The sequence below is a fragment of the Triturus cristatus genome, chromosome 3_1 (genome assembly GCF_964204655.1).
Source record: "Triturus cristatus chromosome 3_1, aTriCri1.1, whole genome shotgun sequence".
NCBI classification, from domain to species: Eukaryota; Metazoa; Chordata; class Amphibia; order Caudata; family Salamandridae; genus Triturus; species Triturus cristatus.
In genome coordinates this window covers 847,455,549-847,476,810 of record NC_140583.1, presented here as the reverse complement: position 1 = coordinate 847,476,810, position 21,262 = coordinate 847,455,549, and the positions used below count along the sequence as shown (strand labels likewise).

At 44.9% G+C, this 21,262-nt stretch overlaps 1 protein-coding gene across 2 annotated transcripts in view; it reads right to left on the bottom strand.

The window, feature by feature from the left end:
• The window catches only part of ATF2 (activating transcription factor 2), a 443,302-nt gene that overhangs the window by 86,564 nt on the left and 335,476 nt on the right, over positions 1 to 21,262 (bottom strand). For both annotated transcript variants that reach the window (XM_085645248.1, XM_085645249.1), the window contains exon 12: positions 17,481 to 17,586. In XM_085645248.1, coding sequence (XP_085501374.1) covers positions 17,481 to 17,586 — 106 coding nt within the window. The remainder of the gene's footprint in view (positions 1 to 17,480; positions 17,587 to 21,262) is intronic.

The following is a 21,262-nucleotide window of genomic DNA, read 5'->3' as shown; positions in this document are numbered from 1 at the left end:
CCTCCTTGTCCACCGGGTCCCGGAGGACGTGATCAGGAAACCGCCACCTAAAGGAGCGCGGAGGACCCGTGCGGTGTTCGCGTAGACACAGTTCCACGTGGGCATGATCAGATATGGAGATGGTAGAGTGCGCCGCCGCAGCCACATCCCCTAACAGGGCGTGTGAGACCAGCAACATGTCTATACGAGAGTAGGAGCGATGTGCATGTGAATAGTACGTGTAATCGCGCCGACCCGACGAGAGGTATCGCCAGACATCAACCAGGGTTAAAGCCCCAAGGGCGTCTTTGACCGCCGCAGACATGGCCCCCACCCCGTGGAAAGCCCCTCCACAGCGATCGAGCTCCGCATCCCACACCAGGTTAAAATCACCACCCACTACGAGGTCCGTGCTCACCAGCTCAAGGTGTTCCCTGATCAGCCTGCGCAGAAAGGCATCTTGACCCTGATTAGGAGCATAGAAATTGCATAGGGTAAGCGCGCGATGGCCCCTCTTGACCTCAACCTGCAAGAAACGGCCTTCGCCATCCCTAACCCCTTTGGCAGCGCCCGGGGAAATCCCGGCCCTGCAGAGGATAGCTACCCCCGCCGTCTTGGTGGTGGCCGAGGCCCAGAACTGCCGAGGAAAGCGGGGGTGAGCCATGCGGGTGACATCTGCCCTAAGGAGGTGGGTCTCCTGGAGAAGAATTATGTCAGGGTTCTGGAGCAGTAGATACCGCCATATTTGGCGGCGCTTGTTGGGTGAGTTAAGCCCCTTTACGTTAAGGGAGAGAATTTTCCAGCAAGGATCCGACGTCATAGCTCCAAAGCCATAAGGGAAGCAGCACAGTCTCCTATCAACCAGGCGCTAGCCTGGCCCCCCCGCCTAAGGGGTACCCAGGGGAAGGGAGGAAAGGGGAAGGGATAGGGCCAAAGGAAACAGAACAAACCATAAAAACACATAGACGGCCAACATGGCCAACATGTCCTATTCCAGTCCAGGGAGTAGCCAGGCACTACGGCACAAGCTGTCCCGGAGATGTCACTCTCCCATGGATAGGCGTGGGGGTTCGTCATCGCCAGACCGGGAAACGAAATCGGAAAGGCCCGCTCCGGGCCGCCGCCTCCTCAGGAAAGATGAAGTTCCAGCAACAGGCAAAAGCTCGCAGCCAGCCACGTCGCCAGGAGCAGGCGAGCAAGATCGTCTTGGTGGGCTATAGTCGGATCCGGCAGAAGGTCCGCTCAACACCAAAGACCGGTTCCAACTTGGAGCGGTCCCACTATGGGGCCTCACTTGAGGGGAGATGCTTGTGAGCTTGACAGCGACGGGCCCCCTTCCAGGGACTTGATGTGCTGGATAATGTCCTGCTTATCCCGGGACGCCCTGCTGCCATCCGGAGAAGAAAGGCGTCGAGATCGTCGCACGGTGGACCACTGTGGCTTCAGCAGAGATCTGTGGACAACAGGTCGCCGCATGGGGCTAGCCGGCGGAGAGTCCGGAATTTGGAGCAGTTGGGCCGCCTCCCGATAGGAGCGCAACACCCGGCGCTTGGATTCCCATTGGAACATGATGGCGAAGGGATGTCCCCACTGGTAGCGAATATTAAGCTCCCTCAACTTGTCCGTGATGGGCCTGAAGTCCCTGCGGCGCCTGAGAGTCGTAGGAGCCAGGTCCTGAAACAGCTGAATGGACATGCCTTTGTAATGAATCGTGGGCTTATCTCTGGCAGCTTTGAGAATCGCCTCCTTCTCAACAAAGAAGTGGACCCGCGTCAGGATGTCCGGAAGAAGTCCAGGCCGTCCTGCTGGTCCCGAGACCCTGTGCGCTCGATCCAGCGCCGGCGGCGAGGCATCGTCGTCTCCGCGGATGTCGTGGAGCAACTCCGCCACAAAGGTCATGATGTCCGTGCCCTCCGCCCCAGATGGGACACCCCTAATGCGGATGTTGTTCCGGCGCCCCCTATTTTCCAAGTCCTCCTGTTTGATCTGGAGCTCGACGTGTTGTTCCTCTAGGGTCGCCAACCGCTGCCACAGGCGTTCCTGATCCTCTGTGCGAGCATCCAGGGTCTTCTCCATGTCATCCACTCTGCCATCCAGGTCCCCCACATCTTTTCGAAGGTCTTTAACGCAGGCCTGCACCTCAGTGCGAAGCGACCCAATCTCTGCCTTGAGCTCCTGCATAAACAGCGCCATGAAGGACTGGGTGACCGGCTCAGCGGATGTGCCCGCTCCCAACGGCATGGCGCCCGACTTGCCCCACAGGTCTATTACTGAGGTGTCTTTAGAGTCCGCCGGGGGCCCCTTCGCTGCTTTCGTGCGGGTCATGTCAGGGACAATGCTGGGTCGTTCCCCCCCAAGGTCCACGCAGTCACCACCGGCCTCAGGCCCGGCTGGGGAGCCCACCACACCTCAAGACGGCCCCCGGGTCAGGTCCGGCCTCGGCGGTATTCAGGGAGGCTGCAAGTACCCCCTGAGGAACACTCTCCGCAGCGGGCAACGTCGTCGTTCGGTGCTTCCCCCGGCTCTCCGAGGACTCACGCCCAGCGCTGATCGGTCTCCAGGGGTCGGACCGGTGGGGCAAAAGCGCGCGAATGCGCTCCGGGGCCCAGAACCCTCAACAGTCTCCACAAGCGAGGGCCGTAGTAGGGTACGGAGGGACAGGCCCACTCTCCACAGTTAAGGGCACCCGCAGGGATCTTCCGGGCTGGGCCCCACGCCAATCCAGGGCCCAAGAGTCACCACCAACCAGCCTCGGGGGCTCCTCTCTACATCCGCCGGTGCTCGCCGGGGGTCTCCCACCGCGCCGTCCACTCCGTGGGGCGCTCCCAGCCCTCCAGATGGCGGCCAGCTTCTCCGCCCGTCGAGGGCCGCAATGCAACTCCAGACGCGACTCGTAGCTTGAGGAATGGCCGTCACGCCCGCAATGCAGGTCACCGGCAAGTTCCTAGGCCAAGGCGCGGGAACGGACCGCACTCCACCCAGCGCCAGTCTACCACCTCCTGGTCTGGGGATGTAAGAAGGGGGAGACAGGCAACAGTTCACTGGGGCCAGACGCGCCCCGAGTGCGTCTCTCTTTCAATCGCCTCCCTCGTCCAGTCACCGCGTGGGTCGAGCCTCCCCCACTCAGTCTCTCGAGGTGGCAGCCGGCATCTCGCAGCCCCCAGCGCCACCCGCGCCCGCCAGGCCACCGCGTGTGATCTCCTCACCAGGCCGTCCCACACACCCCGCGTCGTTCGCCGTCGCCTTCGGGCCCCCGCCGCTGATCCGGACCCCAACAGTCTCACAGCTCCTCCGGGAGGTCCCGGCCTACCAGATCTGGGCGCTGTAGGGGTCGTCCGCTGCACCACACGTGGCTTCCCGGTGGCTCTCCGCTTCCGCACTCCGCGATCGGCTGGCGCCCCCAGGCACAGTCTCCTCGCCAGCCAGAGGCACGCTACGCCGGCCCGGGCCCGGCAGGTCCAAACCAGGGTCCCCGGGTACACAGGGCACAGTCAGCAGGGCATGCAGCGCCGCCACACAGCAGCAGCTCTACGTGTGCAGCGAGGCGCGATGCGTGTCGCCGGGTGCTCCCAGACCAGCCTCCGCGATCCGCTCCAAGTCGATGCCTCAGTGTGGCCCACCTCCGCTGCGGCACCGCCAGTCGTGCAGCCGGGGCTACGGGCCAGGGCCAGACGCGGACCACAAGATGGCGGCCGCGGCCGTCGCCACCCTCAAAGCCCGGTCTCTCCTGCTGTCGGGCCCGCGTGGTCAAGGGGCTGGCCCGCCTCGGTGCTGTCGCCGCTCCGCCACCCGTCCGCGTTGCTTCTCCGGTGTCTCTCTTCCCGGGGCAGCTAGGCGCAGTCACACCGCAGCGCGGCGAGTCAGGGCATCCAAGATGGCGGTCGCGCTCTCTCCCGCCGGTGCCTCGTCTCAAACGCCGCGTCGTCTCGCCTCTGCTCGAGCCAGGAACCTCCAAGTCGCCAGGCAGCTGCCCGAACACAGTGGCCAGCCGGTCCCCCCCAGCTAGATCGTCTCCACAGCCGCTGCCCTGCTGTAAAGGCTGTTTACATCGGCGGCGGCCCGGAGCCTCGACAATGCGCGTCTCACATCGTCCGCGGCGAGACCACGCCCCCCATGGAACACTTTTATATAGAGAACGAACCATAACTGGTGATTTAAACAAAGGGCTGATCGGACCGATAAAAAGCCTTGGCAAGGCCTAGCGAGGAAAAAGACAGGACAAATGAAGTACATCAGAAAGTTTCTCTTGCAATGGATCGTGCTGATGGTCTCTTACCAGGTCACAAACGTTGCTCAAAGTCCAGAATAGGTAGACTTTGCGGATGGACAGTAAGCAGCCAAGATGACATCCACTACTCCCTCAATTTCCACATATGGAGCTATAGGTTATGGAGATTTGCGTGTAGAACCCTGCCCTGTTGTTGGGATAGTAGGTCCTTCTGAAGAAGTAATCAGAGAAGGGGACAGATGCTCAGACATGGAGAACTAGACCCTCTGAGCACAATCCGGAACAATCAGGATGAGTTGAGCCCAGATCCTCCTGAACTTCTTATGAACTCATGGAAGCAACGGTAGAGGGAGGAAGGCAGAAAACATATCAGAGAAAACACTAGAACTATAGAGATAAAAAAGCTTGACAATAAGTATTCTCAGAGGTGGCAAAAACATATCAAAGGCACGCCCCCCTCTTTTTTTTTTAAACTTTATATTTCAGTTTACATTTTGCAAATACGAAATACAAATTGGCATCAAAACAGCGTATGTAGGCATATTGTTGACATTATTAATGGCACATAGCACAAAAGGTAGCATCGGGGGAGGAAGGTACAATGGGGAAATAAAATCATTCGCAAGCATATTACAGTGAGGAAGTAGCCCGGGCATGTCACTGACTTTCAATGTGGATATTACCGGGGTCGGTCCTCTCACTCCTCGTTGGGAGTAGGCCCACTGTCTATATCTAACCCACTCTCCTCGCTTTCAGTTGTATCCTGCGAGGAAGGCTCCCCCTCTGCCAGCCCAGAGGTACACATGTCCCGCCAAATTATTAGGTCTTCTTGCAGCTTCTCGTCCCTTCGGGTGAGTTTCATGTGGACCTCCTCGGCCAGGGACCATTCACGTACATCTTTAAGCCAGATGGGCACTTCTGGGGCCCACTGCCCCATCCAAGTTATAGCTACCCTGCGCCTAGCGAGCACCAGCATTAATTGTAGGAGCTTGTATGGGAGTTTCTTTTTCTTGGGCTTCCAGACTAATGCAAGCAAACAATTCAAGGGTTCAAGCGTCATCTGAAGGGCTGTGGCCGCAACAATCCTTCCCACTACTCCCACCCAAAACTGCCTGACCATTGGACAATCCCATACCAAGTGTAAAAAGCCAGTTGGCTCGGTGGTACATCTAGGGCATCTATCTCCCCTGTCACACGAGATGCGTTTCAGGGATACCGGGGTTAGGTAGGTGCGATGCAAGAAGTTAAAGTGCGTTAACTTAAACCTGGCACTACAGGAAACTGTGCGTGTGAGGGAGCCTATGCGTGCCCATTGTTTCTCTTCCAGCTGGACAGCGAGATCCTTCTCCCAGGCAGCCCGGGATGGCGGGACCGGGGAGGTAGAATCCTATTTCATAGCTTTTTAGAGGAGAGAAATCAATTTGCGACCTGTACCGCATGAAGGCACGCCCCCCCTCTTGACTTGTGGTCAGCAAGATGGTGTCTGCTGAGCTCAGCCACTCTGGCATTCACAAACCCTACTAGATGGCTGACAGGCAAGGAAATTCACTGAAGGTCCATCCAGCACAATCCAGCACAGCACATTGGACCCCCACCAACCTCTGTGTTAGAGAACCATAGGGCAGGTTTGCTGTGCATCAGAACTTGCATAGGGCAGCCCTTGATGGAAGGCAGAAAGGCCTCAAGAACCATCTGGACGGCATGCAGATCCAGGAGATTAATGAGGTGCCTCTTCTCCTGCGGAGAACAGAGGCCTTATATCTACTATTTTATCCAGGGGGGGCCTCTACAGCCCGAACCGATGCATCCATAACCACTCTAAGCTCTGGATGGGGTAGAGTGAACAGTTTGGAATACTTCCTGTCATTGAAGGTCTCGAGCAACCTTGTCTGACACACGGATGAGAGACACCACTAGTGCTGTGCCCATTGAAGGTGGAGATTCCACTGCAAAGCATGCATATGCCAATAGACCTGCTTGAGGCATCAGTAGGATACACAAAGCCAGGGCCAAATCCGAAACACTGTGATCATATACTGGATGTCTCAGACTCATGCGGTAGAGGTAAAGCTTTCAATGCTACAGAGTCTAGAGCAGCCCCTTATAAAGAGAATCATCTGCACTGATCAAAGGTGGCATTTTGGCTCGCTAATGGAGAACCCTACGGAAGACATGAGCTAGATGGAGGTCCATGAATGATTGTTACACGCCTGCCTTCAACAGCCTGTCATCGCAGTACCGTAATATATTCACTTCTGACCAGCAAAGATAATCCACGACCATCACTTTTCGAAATGCCCAAGGAGCTCAGGTGAGGATAAAGGACAGGACAGTGAACAGAAAGTGTTCCCTTTTCAATAACTAACTGAAGGAAACATCAAAGGGACTACAGAATGAGTACATGAAAATATGCGTACTGCAAGTCTGTGGACACCATAGAACACCCATCCCTCTCCCGTTTAGATTATAGTGACTGAATGATTATGAAAAACTGCAGTATAGCGGTGTTCACGATACGAAAAAGAATAAAGAGTACAACCTTCATTTCCCACACCCCTGTTAAGGGGATCTCTGGTCATCGCCTATCAGTTATTGTTTATGTCGCATAAAGTAAGTATATTGGGTTTGAACCGACGTGTTCTTATTATATCGAAGTTTAAAATATCATTAACTTAAATGCCATATTCTATTTTGGTGTTGTATTGTATAGTTTTATGTTTTTGTTTTATATGTGATTGTAAAATTACTTTAAAAAAAATATTCTTGTTATTTGTATTTTTGGGTAACGCTTATTCTAAGAATATATTAATTAATGTGTTAATTTGTTTTACATTTTTAAAGGTCTGCTATTTTCAAATATGTATTACATTTTGATTTCATGCTGTTGGATTTATTGGGGTGTTAGGTGGGTAGAGTGATTTATTAATTATATATTAATTCATGCTCATTTATAAATGTGTTCATTGTTTTATAAATCATCATTAGTATTTAATTATTTCATTTTGTTTTTGTATATTACATTTTAAGCTTGGGATGTGGAGTTTGTGTGAGCTTATTTCCTTTATTGGTTAAATATAATATTTATTTTAAAATTTGTTGATTAACATATTTGTATTGTCATTTATTTTTACAATTGTTTATTAACTTGTGTATTTAAGTATTGCATTTTAAGTTTGGGTTTTAGAGTTTACTCGTAGAATTTATTGGGTAGCACTACTTATGGTAATTATTAAATTGTAAGTAATTAATTGTATTTGTCAGTTTTTTTAAATAATACTTATTTTGTATGTACTGTTAAATTCTGTTATTTTTAATAGAATGTGCAATATTTTGTGGATTTTATTGTGTTTTATTTTTTTATTAATGTAATATTCTCTTCATGACAATTCTTTTTAATGTGCATGAGTATTTTATGGATAAATTGGAGGTATACTGTTTATTTTAATAATATCATTTCATGTATTTGTATTTTTTTATTGATTCACAGTATTTTAAAGAATCACTTTATTTTTCCCCAAAATAAATGTATTCAATTTGTTTCCTATTTTTTTTTAATGGGGGAATTATATTATTTGGGTGTAGCAAATATAATCCACCCGCTTACATGTGCTTTCACAAGTGATTGGTAGATTGGAGTTAGAATAGTAAATCAAACTCCACCTTCCCAAAGGTATGCACTTCCCCCATTGTTTGTTAGACAAGTAAATCTGACCTCTGTCCTCCAATGTATGGACTTTATCCAACGTTTTTTAGCCTGAATTTAGAATAGTAAGTTTGACACCCCCAATGTGTGCACTTGCCCCAATGTTTGTTAGACTGGAGTTAGGATAGTAAATCTGACCCCTTCCAATGCATACACTATCATCACGGTTAGCTAGACTTAAGTTGGAAAAGTAAATCTGCCCCCTTCAATGTGTGAACTTTCATCAATGTTTATTAGACTGAAGTAAGAAGAGTAATGGTTTGGTCATGAGTCTGGCGGTCCACGGAACGCCAGATGCGCGGGGCAGTCTTCCGTCATTGCACCCTCTCAACCGCCAGCCAGGGATCAGTGATCCCTGGCGGTGGCGCAGCGGTCTTGAGGCCACAATATGCTTGGTGGGATCGCTGCTGGAATGTTTGGGGTGCCACTTTATCCTTAGTATCTGCCACAATAGTAGTCAGATAAATTAGCAAGTTAGTAGTCAGATAAATTAGCAACTTAGCCAGTGGTGATATGCTGTTTCCCAGTTAATTGTCACTGTTTATTCAGTACTCCAACCGCCATCTCTAATGTTTTGCTCTTGGTCTTACTAAATCAACCCTCTAACTAATCAAATTTCACGGTCTCAAGTCTAACTGACTGCTTTAGAAAACATAGGGACTATCTTGACTTCTTTTGAATGTGCCTTTCTTTTAATTGCTCTTGACAATTCTGTGTGAACTGAAAAAGTAAACTACCACTTGTGTCTTCTATTTCCAAATTTACATCCACCTACTGATATATATTTATTAAATATTCATATTTTCTGTTGTTGCTTTTAAAGTTCAATTGAAAATATATTTATAATGTCTCTGAAATATGTTTATGATATGTAAATGAAATTGCGCTAACAATCTCTACCGGAGTAAAACACTGAATGCTGCTTTTGGATTATCTAAAAGGACTTTGACGCCCCGACCAATGTGCGTTAAACAAAGCACCTGATTTGAATGTGCCAAGCCTTTTCCAAACTTCATTTAGATTCATAAAACAGCTCCAAGTTATCAATAAAACTATAAAGTGCCTTTCCCATTTAAAGAGTAAATCAACCATACTAGAGTCACTGTCTAAACACACATAGACATGCAATGCACATCTTAAACAACTTAAAAATAAGGTTTATTAGTGTTCACAAGGGAACTTCACCACAACATTTTTTATTTAAGTCTTCTATCCAAGTATCCGTAGTTTTTCTTAATGATATACAATTTAAACTCTCTTTTGTATATTTTAATGATGCTGTTTTTGCAGACCATTATTCCTAAATATTTGTCTCTTTTAATGGAGAATTATAGCCCTGCTGAATTCGAGAATTCTGCAAATCTTTTTCTTGACACTTTGTATGAGAAAGGATTGCTTGTTTTCAAGAACATAGCGGTCATCTCTCTTGGCAGCCAGGCAATTACAGTCGAGGAGTTCACAAAAGGATTACACATTCTTGAATTTCCAAATAGTACAAAAGAGTTCTGCATGATACCTTGAAAAACATCCCATTCAAAGAAATTATGGTGTAGAACTGTTCATCAGTTTTGTCAGTGCCGGAGATAAATATTTAACTGGGGATTTCAGTTTCCTGCAAATAAGAACACATGTTGCCCTTCACCCAAGGTTTGGCCACCCTTGATCATTTCTATGCAAACTAATTTTCTAAGCCAGTTCAACGTAGCCATACTTTTTTTGTTTGCAAACTTAACACCAGTTCTTGTTGGCCACTCTCCTGATGGTTTCTTACAAGTAGAGATCGGCGAGCCAAAAGATTTACAGGGAGAGCCAAGCCAAGGGTCAGCTCTGGGTCTAAAAGCCTTTACACTATCCAAGCCTCAAACATATTCAGCATGCAAATCAAGCAAAAAACATCATGCAGGGATATGACAAGGTGTCTTCAAATTTTTTTAAAAGTGTATTTATTTAGCACTTGAAAGATTTTCACCTTAGTGCATCAAATTAAGAAGTATTTATTAAAAGAGTTTTAAACATGAACTGAGAAAGATTCCTTCTCCTGCCCTTATTAGCAAACCATTAGTGAACTAAGAAGCAAGTCAGGGGTAATGTGCACCCTATATGTGGCATAGATTTGTATTATAGCTGGAGCACTATTATAGGCTATTAAATTAAACACAAGAGATGTTTTTGTACAGCACATGTGGTTAACTCACATATTTGAAGGTGCTCTCATATGTTATAATGAACAAAAGGGATGCTCAGTGAAATACAATATTTACCTAGAACCACACAATTTGGTCAAACAGGAAATCCTGAATTGATCTGGGGTTTTCCAGTTTCACTGTGCAATTAAGCCACTAAATGGGTATCTCTGACATCAAAGGTTAATGTTTTGTCCTAAATTACTGGAGGATGAGATGAGAGTATAAGGACAGGCACAATCCACATTTTATTTCTGTCAGTTTTACGCATTGCAAACTTTGCCCAAGGACATAACAGCACTTCACAACAAACACAGACTTTAGTTTACACATTTTGTTTTTCAGCACAGGTAGATTTGCCAGCATTCATAGGATGCTGAGCCAAAATAGTATTCAAACCTGGTTCCCCATGTTACATGGTCGGCAGTTGTAGCCACTATGCCACATTGTCTCCAGTGAAAGCTCAGCTTATTTTGGGCTCGTGGTTCTAAGAGGACTTTGAGTTGAAGCAGGGCCGGACATCAAGCTTGATCCTGGCTCGAGCTTTCAGTTGCTCCCCACCTCTACTTTCAAGTGTTCCCATGGATGGTGACCTTTATTCCGCTTTTACTGCATTCCGCAATATTTAACTGTCTCTCTGTTTCTTATGGTCTTAGGAATTTGGTTCCTTTGGCGTTAGGTTTGGGATTTTGTTTGGTTTTCCATTACTTTCTCACTTCAGAAATCCAAGACTCTTTACCTTAGCTAGTTGCATAATTGTTTTAAATTGTTTGACTTGCAGTGAGTTTTGGGATTTCATCTGATTTACTGCTGGAGAGTGGCAAAATCAAGAAATATGCATAATATATATGTTTATAATCTTCAGGTGCAGCTTTTACAACAACAGACCCAACAGAAAAGGCTTACCAAAGTAAATCCTAAAAGAACAATTTACTGCAATTTCAAAGAAGCTACTTAACATTACATGTGTCCAAGCCATTTGTACTAATTCCCAATTCCATTCACAAATATGAAAGTGTGCCACTTAAAAGTAATTTTGTTTTGTTGGGAGCAGCCAGCTGGCACATGATGCTGAATCTAAGTGTGGGGAGCAGAGTGCTAGCCATACGTTATTTCGAAATGGTCCAATCCTCCTCTTCAGCCGACGCTGCACCTGGGGATCTCTAAATGCATGTGAGCTCAAGGGCAGCGAGTTCTTTTTTATTTTTTGATCGAATTTCATTTTTTGATCGAATGGGGTATGCTTGAGAGCTGGTGCTAGCTAAACACTGATCCCTTTGGGGCTCACATAACTGGCCAGTAATCTTGGGTGCTCTTCCAGCTCCTGCACCCAAGGTGAAGAACCTCAGCTTTTTGTTGGGTAAAAAGCTGTCCATGAAGCCTCAGGTTGTGAGGGTGGCCGCTGTTTTGCGGGCCTGAAACACTGCACAAAATCCTTTAGATACTTCTATTCTCAGTCCAAAGGACAGTCATCCAGACCTTTATTCTATCTAGACTTCATTATGGCAATGTTCTTTATTTGGGAACCGAAAAAGCCCCATAAGAAGGTTACAAGTGGTGCAGAATTTGGCAGCCAGATTACTCTACAGGCTTCCCAAGAATGCCTCGTCTTCTTTACTTCTCCCAGAGATACACTGGCTTAAGGTTGAGAAACGCATCCAATTCAATGCCCTGTGCTTTGTACCCAGAGCAAGCTCAGGTGTCAGCCCTCGGTATTTTCAGGAATTGGTGAGATCGTATCAGCCGGCCTGTCCACTATGCTCGAGTGACCTTTCCCTGTGTTTCACTCCCAGAGTTAAGCGTACTTGCCTGGGAGGTTGGCCCTTTGCTTACCAGGGCCACAAGCTTTGGAATGCCCTTCCAGAATATTTAAGAAGCTGCTCTTTGCTTACTACCTTTCGGAAACAGTTAAAGACCTGGTTGTTCTGAGTCAGCTTGTGATAGATATACCCTTACCTGTTTCTTAAAGCGCCGGGAAACCCTGTGTGGGTAGCTGAATGTTATACATGTCTTACTTATAATAAAAATAATAATTTGAGTGGATGTACAAAGATCCTCTCTCGTGACTCTTGAACAATTGATCTACCAATGAACAGCTCTCTAAATATTGTACCTGTACATTATCATGTTTTGGCTTGTGCCAATTAGTGTACAATAATGTATGTGTAGTTCTCTCTACTGTAACTCTATTTAGCAATTCCAGATTAAAGTACGGAACAAAAAAGAAAAGGTTAAACTAAAAAACAAATCTTAAAAAATAAAAAGCTTGATTTGAAACCTCTATAGGCACTACCTCCGGACATTAGGGACTTATTAATTGCCCCCAGTAGTCACGATATGGCAGATGGAATTATCAAATATAAATTGAAGATTTCAGCTACTGAAAGCAATCAAAATCTCCAAGTAAAACACCGGGAGAAAACGTGCAGAATCGGTGCCGAAACACTAATGTTATTCCCGAAAAACGTGCAAGCCTTTTTATTTCCCCACCCCCAAAAGTACTGTCACCCCAACCAAGTAATAATCATTCGGAGTCGAGGAAACAACAAGGGTTAACTTCCTTAAATACATAATGAGGGTCTGGATATCATATTGCACCGAATGGTATAAAACAAAATGACAGATGAAGAATTTGTAACAACAGTCGAGGAATTAGAGTGCAAACTGAAGGAAATTGTATTTCAGTAAACTGTGTGCATGCAGTTGAAAGAAAATTAATTAACGAATGCGCTGAGCAAAACAGCAACAGTACTAAGAAAAATGCACATTGAAAGAGGAATAATACTGTTGTGTTAAAAAATTAAGAACGAAAACATTGATTATTATTCTTCTCAAGATGCCTGAAAATGTTTTGAAATAGTTGCCTCCAAATGAAACCATCAATTAAAGTATACGATTAGAACGGGAAACGCAGGACCATTTCAGTATGATTAGCACCCTTTGATCACGATGTATCTAAAAATGTAATGGGGAGGACACTACAATTAGTTATATATGTATTGCAATATAAAAGGATTCGGTTTGTTGACTATAGAGCGCTGTTTATTAAACTATAAGTAATGGGAGCCCGACGTAGTCTCTAAACCACATTATGGTCTTCTGTCAGACGACAACCAGAACACCCTTGCCCCTGTACGCTGTCTTTGTTAATATAAATGCCAAACATATCCCTGACGTGGTGCTTTAGTCTGAGAAGCGATTTTTGACAATGTCAAAACGACTGCTTAACAAAGAGCTGAGATTTATAGACTCAAACAAGACAAAAACAGCTTTAGAAATAAATATATATATGTAGGACAGTGAATTGTTGAAACCCCGAACATTTGAAATAAAATATATTGCTCATTCTGATGAAATTGCTTACGACGACAGCAAGTAAAGATGGCGGCCATTAGGTTTTATCACAAGTACCTGAGGAATGGTTTGCATGCAACGCGAAATGTTTCCTGCGTCTCCTGAATTACTGACACTGGCAAATTGAAATGAAGTGGCTGCATATGGCAGAAACTATCTTCACATTTACAAACATCCTGAAATATCATTAAATCATAAAAACGAAGGCTGTGAGCTATATATTATAAATGTTGCCTAAAGCTTTTCCCGCTTTGTTATTTGTAAGAAAGTTGCGTATTGTGGACAAAATTGGCCATTTATTCTCCAGTAGCAGCTGCTTCTAACAATGCACTGCACAAATAATGGAAAAGAGTAAAGAAAACATAATTAACCATACAGAGACAACATACAGTAGTCTTCCAAAAGACTTATATTTTGTTTTATGCTAGAATGTCCAGCTTGAATGAACGATAACTCATCCTTTAATTCATTGTTTTCTTACAGGGAATTTACAAAATTTTGGATGCTATGCCAAATAAATTACACCTTTATAAACATTGCAAAAGCACATACATACATCTACAGGAAATAACATCTATGAAAATAAATACCTCGGGTAAAATTATGACACTGAATACACGAATCCGGCTAGTCTTCTGAGGTAAAATAAGCTTTCTTCAACTGCCATTTCTCAGCAGTAGAAGCTAAAAGTATTTGACTGAAAGACATCGAGTTCTATCCTTAGAATACATGTAATTTACCTTTTATGGAACATCCTTAGAACCAACATTAATTTTCGCCATCCTCTCACACAGAGTGCCAGGCCGCACCGTCGCCACACCGCCAAAGCTGTGGTCAGACCTCCTGCCAGATTAGGAGTTTTCTCCTGTCTGGCAGGATAGTTTTTGGCGTACCCAAGGCAGAGCTTCTAAAAACAGGCACTGCAATGGGAATGCCAAAACAATTCCTGCACGGCATGGACTAAAAAGTCCAAGCCCTGCAGGAACTAGGGCGCATGCACACAGAAGGGCAGATGGTGTTTCCCCCTGTGAGCATCTCCATGCAGAGATGGCACAGGGGTCCCTGCAGGGGCCCTCTGTTTCCCTTCCACCTTGGTGTTTATGGAGGAGGAACCTCCATGACACCACCAGGGGAGAAAAAACTCGTAATATGCTTGGCAGGACTACGGCGGTCCCGTCTACTATATTGCGGCCTCCTGACTGCCGCAACACCGCCAGGGAACAGCGGTTCCATGGAGGTTGCGGCGGGGCTGTGGTAGTCCCACCGCCTGACTCATAATCGGGCAGTTGTGAGACCGCCACCGCCGCAATCCGTGGACCACCAGATTCATAATCGGGGCAAGAGTGTACCTCCAAGAAACAGGCTCCAGGAACCTACACCTTCTTGAGCATGTTGATAACCTTGAAGGGCAGAAAATATTGCCTGCAACACCGGCACACTGATGTATACCTGTTGCTCTGACGCAGACCAAATGTCATATGCCCCAACAAAGAGGTGCCTTTAACAACAGTGACCTGAAGCTGCGAACATCTGAAGAAATGACCCACTGTTAGAGGGGTACTTCAAACAATGGAGGTCGTGGGCACAGTGAAGAATATCTGCACCCACACTGTGACACTGCCCAGATCCTAGAGGCACTGTTGCCTCGGCCACCACTGAAGAGCCTCATATGCCATCTGGCACCAACAGGATGCACGAGTCCGTCAAGCTTAGAAGGCGGAGGATTTGCAAAACTCCAGGATAATAGCCTGTTTCAGAAAAAATAGATTTGTATATTGAATACTTACAATCCTCCGATGAAGAGGAAAAGCCCTAATGCAGTTTGTGTCCAAGATGGCACCTATGAGGGTCAGCATTTAGGGATGAGGTGGGATTTCTGGACACTGATGCAGAAACCCAGGTCATGCAGAATGGCCATGGTAAACAGAACGTGGTTCATGAACAGTGCAGGGAACTTCCCCAGAAAGTCTTTCAAGTACCGAAAAACAGCTGGCTTGCTGAGGGGAGCCACCCCCATGGCTAGTACTTTGACAAAAACATGCTGAGCAGCGTTAGACCAAATGGCGGTATCACAAATTGGTAGTGCTAAGACCCACTTTGAATCACAGTGAACACATATGACACATTTGAGCAGATCTAATCTGCAGATGGAAATGTGTCTCCTGGTGATCAAGAGGCACCATCCGAACTCTCGCTTTGAGGTCCAGGAGCAATTGGCTCAGAGACAGTATTTTGAGCTTGTTCTGTTGAAAGAGGATAAAAAAGTAAATGGTTAAATTCATGTGCCCCTATTCTCCAATGGCACCACCATTTATGTCACCTTTGTCCAACAGGACAAAACACGCTGTGTCCAAAATCGGGAGGTGCATTTGAAAACACTTCCTTGCAGAACAATGGTGGTCTGGGGAATAAGAGAGGAAAAGGAAAGTAGCCCTTGCGGATTCGTTTGTTTGATTTAGGACTTTCCTTAAGGATATTAATGAGGTGAGATGGCCTGTTGAAGGGTCTCCTGAGCCTAAGAAGGGTTAGTGGAAGTGGTCAGAAGCTCCAGCTTCTTCTTTTTCAAAACTGGAATTGGCTCTGATGATGAGGAAGAGACAGCATCGGGGAAAAGCACTGCAGAAGCTCTGAAGGGTCTTGGGAGTTGTACTGTTTCACTAAGGAACAAGACTTCTCCTTTCTATGTGTTTTTGGGGGTGGGAGAATTCCTTGGGGAGTTACTCCTTGTGAAGGAACTTGAGGGGAGAGGAACTGCTTTGGATTAGCATTACCAGTCCGAGCCAAAAATTAAATAATTTGACCTCTTGCTCCCTGGACAAACAAGAGTCAAGGGATTGTGGTCTGATCACAGTTACCACATGAATATGTTGTGTGGACAGAGTTCAAACTCTGAAACCTTAAAATATGACATTTACCTTAATTCCTATCAAATCTGCTGATGGAGTTCAGTAATAAGACAACAGAAGAGACGTGGAACTGGGTCAATGAGGTGCAGATAAACAGAAACTGATGTCAGCACAGCGACACTAATTGTAGTTTGATGTCATCACATCCAGGTGGCGCTGGATAGCTATTGATCAAGGGGAAAAAAACAGGATCCAGTCTGAAGCCTGGAAAATATTCATAATAAGAATATCTGCAGAAAGAACTATCCATCAGAATTTGTGGGAATCCAGCTGCAATTGCTAGGCCACTTCCACATGTCTTTACAATTCTAAAGTAATGCTTGGAAGACACAGCTGCATATGGTACTAAATGTGTGGTCAAGGGCACTGAACACCCTAATTTCTGAATGTGGTATGAGAGAAAGGAAGTCTTCAGGTGGAATATTGGTAAAGAGGGGAAGAAATGAAGAAAAAAAAACAGGTAAATGTGAAACTTTCTTTTTATCGTAAGCAACCCTGTAGTTCCTCATTTAATGTCCACATCAGAGGCTCATACTACGTGATGTGGTAAGGAAGTATTTTGAAAGGAAAACTATGATAGTAATGTATCCAACTGACACATGCCTAGCTTATGACTTATGCGAGTAGGGTCCGAAAATATCCAACATGACCTGTCAAAAGGCCTTGTCCGAAGAATGGTTGGCAGCATAGTTTTAAACTCTGGCTTCAACTTTCTCAGAACGAAATAGGCTCCCACAATGAGGAAGAAAACAGCATCAAGAAAAGGCACCACTGAGTTTCCAAAAGTTCAAGGAGCAGGACTCTTTCCACGAGGAAGAAGATGACTTCTCTTTAATGTGTTTTTTCGAGAGGATCACTAGGGGAATCAATTTTTGTAAAGAGACCGCTAAAGAGATGCAAATGGTGTCTGCAACCCTTTCAGCACATACACATAAAAATGACACCTTTAGAAATCTATTCTGTGCAAGCGGAAACTTTCTCTTGCTCTGCCTTATGTGTACTGAAATTATGAAATTCTCCAAGGAAATGAGACATGGATTGCATTTTTTCTTGAAAAATAAGTCAAGGTGTCTTAGTCAAGGTGTCTTTAAAGGATTAAAGCTCTTTGGAAACTGAAGATTACTCACTATGATAGCCACTTTTCTTCTGCATGGCTGTTACCGGGCAATCCTTATGAGCCAGAAGAAGCTGTTTTAGCTGTGCAACTTCATTTCTTAGCAGTGTGACTTCATTCTAGAGGTAAGGAAAGAGCTGTTTAAGCATCACAATACACACAGTATAGAGCGGTAAGGACAAAGTACTGAGTCTTATATTTTGCAAATACTGCATCTGTTCACCTTATTCACAAACCTTTCATATTATTTTTATATTTGTTAACAAAAATTTGAAATGTACATTTTAAACTCCAACTACTTGGAAGAGAAAAGATCTCCTGAACAATTCAGAAAGTTACAAGGAATACAGCACCCCTTCCAAACAAAATAAAGAACCCTGAATCCAAAAAGGAGCTCCCAAATCACAGAGAAAAATCAAACCAAATTCAGATCATATAACTCGGAGGTAATCTGCAATACAATTTCACCATTTCTATGTTTGGTGAGGTTAAATTACTCATTACAACACATCCTACAGTGCAGATCGCAAATCTACAGTCTTAAAATATAACGAACTAAAATGTACTCTTCAATGGTAAACTATTTTAAGTCCTATAAGAAGTTTAAAGCTTAATCGTTGGTAAATCCCACTATTTGGACTGTGCTATAAAATGTAGATAGGTTACTGGGCTCCTGGCTTGAACTCCGGCAGTAGACATTAAAAAGAGAGACACAAATCAACTAATTACTATAAACAGATACCGCTCAGGTCACTAGCATAAAAAAGGTGATAAACAGTGTTTACTATAGAAAACAAAATAAGCAGAGGTTGTCCTATTAAGTCAGGGTGACCATAAATGAATGCTGTTTATCAGAGGTACTAGACCTCTTAAGGGAATCGATAAAAAATTATAATTTATACATCCCTATCAGTGAACACTTATGTTGAATTCAAAATGTACTATTCGGTATCACTATAGTGATAGAGATCACTGTAGTTTACCATTCACTGATCATAAAATATAAAGATCACCAATCCTCTCTCACATGAAATAATGGACTAATGTGATCATGACAGGATCTGACTAGCAATTCTCTCAGCAAAATACAGGATTCCCGTAGGCAGTTCGTGATCACTAACTCTTTGCGATCACCCTCAAAAATACATCAGCTAATTCACATTTGATGCCACCTAACGAATACCTTGATAAAGCATTAAAGAAAGAAGATATTGCATTTGTGGTTTAGTTTTTACAACAGTATTTTGATCTGAAAGACTTGACCTGTCTCTCAGTTTATGGTTAGGGTTTCCGAATACATGAAACTTGAATATTTCACAACCCAAAGATGCAAGAGATGACAGTTCAAAGGTTTAAGGAGAGGCACATGTTGTAAGGTGAAGGGAGACAAGATGTGCTGCTACCCTAAAAAATAAACTGAATAAGAGTCCATAAGGACTAAGTAAAAAAACTGCAGAGACTTAAAGACCCTTTGTCAAGCCCAGGATCTGGCTAATGCTCTGCCGACGTGGTGCTGGATGTCTGTACAGCTAGTCCACGAAAGAGAACCTCTGAAGTGTGTATCAGAGGTAATTCTTCGAGCACCAGGAGACTAATGCCACATCTGACAAACACTAGTGGGTACCATGGGTAGCAAGGTAGTGGCTCAGATAACAACCAAAGAGGGTTAATGTTACAGAAAAATGTACTCATCTGGAAGATTCAACGCTCTAGGAGACACACCTACACATGATAACAGATGTTTGGGAAATTCTCTTCTAATTCTAATTCCTAAGGGAAGACTTATTAGCAATATTAGCAATCTTGTCCACCTTTGCCCAGATCTTACAGCAGCAAACCAACAAATCATCATGGATCTTAAGGCTTAATTCAAAGCTCCAACTTCTAAGAAGCAGAAGCACCTTAGCAGGGTCCTTCTAGGTTTGTTGGCAAGCTTTTTCAAAAGTCAAAAGCAGGTCTGGAAATTATGCCACTGGGGTAGCTGAAGAGAACCCACTGCCATCGTGATAAGTGGTTCCTAAAAATTAAATCAGCAAGGCATATTTTCCTGCCTCAGAGAAGATGCATATGTAGCTGGGCAGAGTAGACCGGTCTCTTTGGTAGGAAACTGTTTACCCCAGGCCTGACAGCCATTAGAGACTGGGTGGGACCTAGAAGTTGGGGCCACACTGACCAAGTTCTTATCTGAGGGTGGTATCAATCATTTAACTTAGTTCAGCTTATATCGACAAAAACAGGTTTGCGATCATCTATCCGTGACCTCTTCATTCTGCCTCCTGCACCCATTACAATGTTAACCCTAAAAAGTCCATTCACATTCACAGAAATTATTGTGAACACTTCTATTCATTTAAAAGTTCCTGTAACCAGAGGTCGCTGAACTCAAATTGCATGGGGGACAAGAGGCAGCTCACCTGGATGCAGGTAGTGTGCTACAGTCGGACAACAGGCAGGAGCTGAAATATTGGGTCAAGGGACATGCCCCCACATTTATGCCAATTCACCTGAGTATTAGAGAAAACTAAGAGCATCCCCGGCAAGCATTAGACGTGCTGCTTGGTGGGGGTTCCTTAAATTAGGAACCCCTCAAACACAGCCAAGAAGCAAAACGGCAGAGGCACTTCAGGGACAAAAATGGGAAAGTCGTGGAATGAGGCAACAGAAACAAACAGCCATGGACGTTTGTTCCTGCAACAAATTTAATCTAATTCTAACTGTACCGAACCTGTAACATTACCATAAGCAGCATCCTAACTCGAACCTTCCCTTAGACATAATGCTAATCCAGGTCTCAGTCCTAAACCTATTCTTCTTATGCTAAACTCATTCCCAATTTTAAATCTAACTCTAATCTTTAAGATAACAATCACATGGCCATAGTAATAACTTTACAGTACCAAATAAAAACGCTTTCAATGCTAAGTGGAGTTGTGTAATGAAGTGTCGATCCGCTTGGAATTGTTGGAATCAATATATTTAATAGCTAGTACAGCAGGATCAGCGAGACAGCACAAACTGTTCAGCCGTTGTCTCTCTCTCTCTCTGGAATGAATGATCATCATCCGATGCATCATTCCATTCCATGACATAGAGAGTATTCCACAGTGTAGATCATAACACATCCCCTTCCCAATAAAACAGACGAAACATGTTAACAATAAACTCAATTCCATAAAAGCACAAAAAGGAGCAACCTCACAATGTGACAACCTGCAAGGAAAACACAACAACAAATAACAAAGCAAATAAATATAAGCACTGGTGCAACACATGGTCTTTCATTCTAGGCGCAACGTGGCACCCCGTTAGGAAAATGAACATAAGCACTGGTACAACACATAGTCTTTCATTTTAACAGGCACCCTCCTACACCTTGGAGAACAATGATTGGATTCCCCACTGTCAAGAATATTTTTTCCATCCGAACCATTTTCATCATGCAAAGAAGGTCCAGGAACCCCCACATTCTGGAAACAACCAGTATGTTTGACTAATCTAGACATACTCCACCAGCAGTCTGTGTTAACCTTCACCACATTCTTCCTGATGGCCACAATGGTAAAAGGACCCAGGAAACCAGATCTCCCTTTAAAGGTATGTTTAGGATTCTTCACAAGCACTTGGTCACCAACGCACCACTTTCTGTATTTCACATTCATCCTAGAATCGTAACTTGACTTATACTTGTTCTGATAATCAGAAACTCTGGTTCGTCTCGTGGCTGCAGACATACCACTACCAATACTTGGAGGCAGCCAACTAGGATTCAACTTTGAAAAAGCTTTCCTCCCTCTT